This window comes from Engraulis encrasicolus, chromosome 22, assembly GCF_034702125.1.
Source record: "Engraulis encrasicolus isolate BLACKSEA-1 chromosome 22, IST_EnEncr_1.0, whole genome shotgun sequence".
Lineage (NCBI taxonomy): Eukaryota > Metazoa > Chordata > Actinopteri > Clupeiformes > Engraulidae > Engraulis > Engraulis encrasicolus.
In genome coordinates, this window is record NC_085878.1 from 8,015,246 (window position 1) to 8,022,745 (window position 7,500).

The 7,500-nt window shown below is 40.2% G+C and overlaps 2 protein-coding genes across 2 annotated transcripts in view; both read left to right on the forward strand.

Annotated features, from left to right (window-relative positions):
* The window catches only part of LOC134439293 (low choriolytic enzyme-like), a 6,125-nt gene extending 5,788 nt beyond the window's left edge, over positions 1–337 (forward strand). The window contains exon 8 of the mRNA XM_063189197.1: positions 331–337. Coding sequence (XP_063045267.1) covers positions 331–337 — 7 coding nt within the window. The remainder of the gene's footprint in view (positions 1–330) is intronic.
* Positions 338–6,079: 5,742 nt separating this feature from the next.
* Positions 6,080–7,500, forward strand: part of LOC134438239 (low choriolytic enzyme-like) — an 8,505-nt gene continuing 7,084 nt past the window's right edge. The window contains exons 1-2 of the mRNA XM_063187748.1: positions 6,080–6,342; positions 6,941–6,989. Of these exons, the coding sequence (XP_063043818.1) occupies positions 6,265–6,342; positions 6,941–6,989 (127 nt within the window). The 5' untranslated portion in view covers positions 6,080–6,264. The remainder of the gene's footprint in view (positions 6,343–6,940; positions 6,990–7,500) is intronic.

Here is a 7,500-nt window from a genome sequence, read left to right on the forward strand (position 1 = left end):
TTTGTTTTTTCAGAATGAATGGTCCTCTGCTGACCAGATGACTCAACCAAAAGCACCCCACTGCTTTTATTCTGACTCAGAGGCCTTTTATATGAGGACGATTGCGAGGGACAATGACACAATATTATATATTGGGAGTGTTTTTCGTTTACACGGCAAGTTTGCCATTGGGGTCTGAAAACTGACAGATCTGAAAACTCCATCCAGTGTGAGTGGGGAGTTTTGAAGACCATCCGGGTTGCGTCTCCGCCTAAACAGCAAAACAAGCAAAACATGTTCACGGCGCATACACCGGTACATCATTCTTCTTCAGATTTGTTGTGTTTTCAGACCCTGACGCCGCAATTGTCGTGTAAACAGAAAAACATTGAAGGCAAGACTTCGCTTTTGTGTCATTTGTTTTGATCGTCCTCATACAGTATAAATGTAAATCTGCAAATCATTCTAGTTCCTCCAGTCCTTTCCTGTGACCTCCAGCCTTGTGACGCCATATTTGATGTCCACCATAAACCAACGTTTTTATTAAATATCTTGCAAAAACATAATTCAGAACCTATTCTCCCATTCACAATCCGGATGTTTTCTCAGCGGAGGCGGGGTAATAATAATAATAATAATAATAATAATTGTATTTGTATAGCACTGTGTCATGCAAGGCATGTAACTCAAAGTGCTTAACAAATGGGAAAAAAACATTGTTAGAGATAGCTGTAAAAGGAGAGGTAGAGAAGAAAGGCAGAAAAAGCAGGAAGGCAGAGGAAGAAGAGATAGACAGAGAATGTAGAGTCATAAGGTCAACGTAGGTTAGGACCAGGATTCTTAGATGTGTAAGGTCCATAGTGGCTGGGCCTATCATAAGTCATAGATAGTCACACAGAGATTGGGCGCTCAGGTGCGGCCCCTGGTGGCATCAGGGGTGAGGAAAAACTCCCTTTCGCTTGATTCATAGTTTGTGAGGGGTAAAAAAAGCTCAGTGGGGTCTGAGAAAAAAGACCCCCTGTAGTCAGGAAGAAACCTCAGGCAGAGACCAGCGGCCACCTAGGGGAGCCCCCTGCCAGGGCTGGATTGCGAGTAGTAAGGGCGCTGCGGCAGCTGGGACACTATGACGCCTTTGCAGCTAGGAGTTGGCAAGGATGAAGAGGTGGGTCTTCAGCTGCTTCTTAAAGGAGTCGACGGAGGTGGCTGATCGGATCTCGATGGGGAGGGCGTTCCATCTCTTGGGCGCATAGCAGGCAAACGCGGCGTCGCCGATCTTCTTCTGCGGGGGGGTGGGGGTCCTTAGCAGCTTGGCATCAGTGGACCTGAGAGCTCGAGCAGGGGCATAAAAAGAGAGCATGTCTGAGATATAGCTAGGGGCAAGTCCTAAATACTGTGAGCAGAATCTTAAAGTCGATTCTGTATGAGACAGGTAACCAGTGCAGGTCTGCCAAGACAGGAGAGATGTGCTCTCTCATTCTGGTTCTTGTTAGGATTCTTGCCGCAGAATTTTGAATGAGTTGCAATTTGTCAATTAATTTTTTTGGGAGACCAGAGAAGAGAGCATTGCAGTAGTCTATCCTACTGGTGACAAAGGCATGAATACGTTTCTCAGCGTCTTGTCGGGGGGCCAAGCCGCGCACTTTGTTGACATTTCTAAGATGGAAAAAAGCAGATTTTGTTATCTTGTTGATGTGAGGCTCAAAGCTCAAATCCGAGTCTATGACCACACCTAGGCTAGTAACCTTATATTTAATGTGTATGCTTAGGTCACCTAGGCTTGAGTGGAGTTTTGCACGTTTTTTCTTAGGCCCAAAGGGTGTCAGCGAAAAGCTTATTGACCCCTGTAGAAGTTACATCATCACTGACTGCGTGTGGGTGGGAGACGTGACGCCTTGTTTTGTCGTAACATTGGTTAAAAACCTACAAAACTGTTATTTTTCCTTTAACCCTGTGAAACCTGAACCATGAAAGCAATGAGAGAAAATTCTAATTTTTTGGAATTTGCTTCAATATTGGTCCCTTATAAGAAATGTAAAAAAAAAAATCAAAATTTTGTTAAGGTCACTGAGATATTTAATGCATCATATATGATGCATCAGGCTTTAAATGAATGAAAATTCCAATTTCATGACCATTGAAAAATGTCTTTTAATGCATTTACAACTTTTTTTTAATTTAAAAAAGTTGTCAGACAATTTAATTTGAGGATTATCTTTAAATATTTAGTGAGATCCTGCCATTTTTTTAAGCCTATCCTTGTTTTAGCAGGACCATATTTTACATTTCCCACAGCCTGGTTGGGTAATTTTTTTTAAATCTATGTAAAAACATAGCTGATCGAATGCTTAACAACCTATTTATGAGTGTAATATAGATCATTATTCATTTTTGATGTGTAATTTGAATATATGGGTCCATTACTACAATTGGACCATTTCTCCATTCACTTCAATGCATTTTTTACGAGATCATAATTTCAACATTTTGCATTACATTTTCAAAATTGCAAGTAAAACCTGTTTCTTAAGGCAATATCTTTGTCTTGAAGTAAAACAACTTGTGTGTTTTGTTAAACGATCGTCGTGGTATGCTTTGTAAGTTTCCCTATGGAGCGAATGCATTGATGGCTGACTTCCTGCCACCGCCGGATGGTGCTTATATGTTTCATCAGTTTTAGCACGATCTCTCTGCAACACGGTGTAAAAATATAAACTCTTCCTTGATTAATTGCACAAAGCAAGTGTTCAAATTAAAGGATGTAGAGTTATATTTCGGAAATTTGTACACAAACCTTTTGCAATTTGACGATATCTCAGCGTCGGTCAGGGAAACCGCTTCTACTCCATTTTTGCATTTTTCGCCGAGCTGTGATCAACTTGTTGTTGACCGCTGCTCTCTTGTGGCGGTTTCCGTGTACTGCAGGACGTTTGGAAATGACATGCAGGATGTTTTTGAGATGGATTTTTTTTGTGTCAGCGTGGAGAGGGCTTTGAATTTGATGCATCATATATGATGCGTCCGGCGCGATAGGATTAAAAAACAAATGTCAATGAAAGAAGATGTGGTACATTATGTTTCATATTAGTCTTAGATGAGAAGAAACATTTTTGTTAAGATTCATGTAAGGTTTATATGTCAAATATCCTGTGGTGTGACAGTAACATTAATGAAACCTGGAATATAATATATATATAAATTAACCAACAACATTTTGAATAATGTATGAAGCATTTGACATGATTGCATAAATATTAACTTTATATTAAGACATGTGAATGTGAAAAAAAACTCAAGACAGTAATATTAACTATAAGTTCAATTTCGTAACACAAATTGCGTCCTGTGGGGTGCCATGTATGTCAATGTTTGTGAACGGGCAGCTGCAAGGCCAACTACAAGGGTCTTAAAGACTGGCTCCTAACCAGTCAGTACCTCAGTTATTGGAGAGTGCTGTGGAAGTTTAAGGTGACTATTAACCTCTTAATATGTCTTCATATTGCAATGTTTCTGTCACGCAATGCTTAGGTTCATTTGATGGTGTCCTGTGGTGTGACTGCTCTTATAGAAGGAAAAAAAGTTTTTTAGAAATGAAAACACATATTAAGATTAAACCCAATATCATTATCAAGTCAGCATGAGCTCAGATGTCGGTCATGTATACAAATGGATTAAAATGGCCAAAATGCAGTGAATTTCCTATTGTGGGACTTTATTTTCCTGCGGTGTGACATGCCTATGCAATGTGTTGATGCAGGACACATTTTCCCAAAAATGGCAAAAATAAGGCGAAATTCCACGGACCACTAAGTGCTTTATTTTTTTCTATTTTTTTCCATTTTTTTCCATCATTTTTTTCAGAAATTGGAAAAACTTTTTTTTCTGCGTATTTGAAGTGTTTTGAAGTGACTTATCTGCTCATTTTCACATTATGTTCGATAGGCGACAACACTTTTGTCTTGTGAAAATCTGCCCTGTCTGTGTTCAATAAAGGGTCAATCTTTCGTTGGTGCATGAAATTAATTTTTGTACACATTTTCATTCGGGAGAGTTGTAGCTTTCATATGAGTGACTTCTGAAGCCAAGTGATTAATTGAAAGTCAGGTTATTAGCTGTTATTCCAAACAGATGGATAGGCGACAACTCTTTTGGAGGCGAGTGTACAGTAGTGCAAAAGCAACTAGTGAAGACTCATATCTTTCGAGAGAGCTTCCCTGCTTAACATAGATCTACTCACCTCTAATCATGGGTACTACTAACCTGCACTACATCTCATAGGTCCTCATAGGTCCTCCACTAATCTTTCTGCTGTCTATCTGTTCTACATTACAGTACACTCTGTACTTGCTTGAATGCCCTCCTTGTAAAGGCCTCTTTTTACTCGTACAACAACGACTTTGCAGGACACAGGCGATGTACTGTCAACTGGGGGTGGTGGCAGATTACGGACAATTAAGCAGCAGCATACGTTCTGCAAGGGGTCGTTTCAGCTCTGCAGATGGGGGCATGGGCTGTTTGTGTGCTTAGGCTGCAGTTGCAGGACGAGTCTAAGCCCCACTTAAAGGTGCACCATGTGATGTTTTTAGTCGTTCATTTCCAAATCCTCATTCACAAATTTTACTTTAAAAAAAATACTTACCAAATTCTTATCAAAAATACTTATCAAATTTTAAGTATTCATTATGACTGTAAAAAATTCTCTTTTCATACATGAAAAGGAGGATCTTATCCATGGCCCGCCATTTTGAATTTCCAGGAAAAAAGACATTTGTTAGCTGCAAAACTTACTGTATTTAGTCATACTAGTAAATACTAGTTTATTACACAGTAAATATTCATGAAAAGATCAAATTTGGCTATAGGCAGCACACTTTCAATGAGAGGCATTGTTGCAATACCGATTCTGGCCACAATCTTACACAGTGCACCTTTAAGTGGCTTTGGTCTGCTAAATGTAATGTAATGACAAGAGAGACCTCTAGTGAACACTATGGAGGACACGCTGGGAGAGCACATTTTTGAATTAGACAACAAGGTTGAAACATAATTCTGTCAAATGAGAAAATAAACTGAAAAATAAATGAAGGAAACACTTAATTTAACATAAAACATTAGCTACATGTTATTGTCACTGTGTGACAAAACACTTGCCAGTCTTTTTCAGGTATGAGCCACCTTTGACATTTGGGTAAATATCACGTTGTCATGACAACAGACATCCAAAACAATGTCAGGATGACGTAAAAAGTGACATAATTACCTGCATGACAATAAATGGCAGCAGTCATTGACGTTAATTTATGCTCATGAGTCATGAGAAGTGTTTTGTCATAGTGACAATGGCATGTCAGTCTTATGTAGGAGGGTTGAATACAGTGTTACTTTACCAGTGCTAATAACTAATTTAAGCATCTTGCTGACTTAAAATGAGTAATTAATTTGAAGAAGTAATGTAGTGCTCCATTTACCACTTGTCTACGACTGCTCACCATGATGCAAATGTTGCTTTTGAAACATTCTTCTGCTCTTGTGGTCCAGCGCTTGCCTAACATTGTTGTAACAATACTGTCAGACATCGGGCCCTACCATGGCTCAAACGGTGGGATACTCTGCTACTGCGTCAGAGACCCGGGTTCGATTCTGGCCTGAGTCCTTTGCCGAACCTTCCCCATCTCTCTCTCCCCCATTCACTTCCTGTCTGCTCTCACACTGTGCTATGTGCTGAAAATAATCCTCTGGACTCTGATGAGGAAGCATGTTGAAACATTAGTCTGATTGCACTGATAAAATAAACTACAGGAAACAGACAATCGTGTGGCACCAGATTCGTTTTCCTTCTTATATATGATTTATATACTGTAGAATGCTCTGGGTGCACAAGATTGTTAGCCTACAAAACTTGTGCTAAAAGCAGTCAAACATCACTGATTGATTAAGTCGATACACATATACTGATGTTGGGATCGTCTTGTTCACGAAGGACAGTGAAATAAAACTGGCAGACTAAAGAGGAGATGCTGCGATTGCAGCTCCTTGCATTTGTGCAACTTTACCATACCACACTTCCCTCTGCATGTTTTCTAAACTGCACACATACCACAAACTTACCTCATCTTAGTCAACCGCACACCATAGCTCCCTTGGGTAACGCTGCTTTAAACCACATAGCTCCCTTGAGTAAGTCCCCTTCTGCCTTTCTTGCCAATGTAAATCTGCAATACCCCACTCAGTTCTTCAGTTGTCCAGGGTCTTCAGTTCTTCAGTTGTGTAGTCCTCCAGGGTCCTGCCATGGCCTCCTCCACAGCTCTTCTCCTCTTCTGCCTCCTGGGCGTCTTCTCACCTGCCTGGTGTCAGCAGCAGCAGGAGGTAAGATAATCAGTTTTGGGGTTTCTATAGACAAGAGGTAAGATAATCAGTTTATATAGCCGAGAGGTAAGACTATGATGGTGGTTTGGGGGGCAACTCCACATTATAGGGTTTCTATAGCCAGGAGGTAAGGTGTCATAACACTGAATTTCGCCTTTTTACGCTTTGCTTGTTTCGTAAGCATATGTCCCCGTCGTAAGAGGTTTTTTATAGCGGCCTACTACTGTATTTCTTAGTATTTCTATAGCAGAGAGGTAGGAGGCCACTCTTGCGTGTTTTTACAGAAGAAATGGGCAAAGAAAAGGCTATAGTTAAAATCTGATTTTTTCAAGAGTAGGGAAAATCATCTATCCTGATGTCTATATGCACTGTAAGCTCATTTAAATGTCCCCATTCTTTCCCCTTTCCTTTTGTTTCTGATTTATTGTATTCACTTTTGTATTTGGTACCGATGCAATGCAGTGTAATGTGTGTGTGTGTGTGTGTGTGTGTGTGTGTGTGTGTGTGTGTGTGTGTGTGTGTGTGTGTGTGTGTGTGTGTGTGTGTGTGTGTGTGTGTGTGTGTGTGTGTGTGTGTGTGTGTGTGTGTTTTGACATAGGAAGAAACAGACGTCCACACAGAGGATGGAGAGCAGAGTGGTCAAGATGGTGAGTACTGTACAGTGTTGCCAGATGTATGATAATTATTGTATTCGTACCATAATTTGACAATTTTGTCCTCTGTGTGATCAAAAAAACATGATGTACGATCATTTCAGAGTTGTCACTCAGTTCATTTAGATGCCGTGAAAAAACAATCTGGGTCTTGTAAGATGATTTCCTCCTTAAAAGCCCCCAAAAATGATGATTTTGAGATTTTACAACGTTAATTCAGCCTTTTCCATCTGGCAACCTTGGTACTGTATGTGCTCTGTTCAAAGGAGCAGATGTGTGCACATCCCAACTGATGGATCAGGTGCAGGACAATCAAAGCATTCATCCAAGTAGACAAAATAAAGTCTGCAACACTGCTTGTCTACTGTGGTGAATTTCATAACAAGAGCGCAACGTTTTGACCCTCAGGTCAGGATCTTTTTCAGTTAGATCTTATACTTACAGTCTCATAACATACATTGCCAAGAAGGGGAAACGAAAAGACGAGAATCTGTTCTCTGTCCAG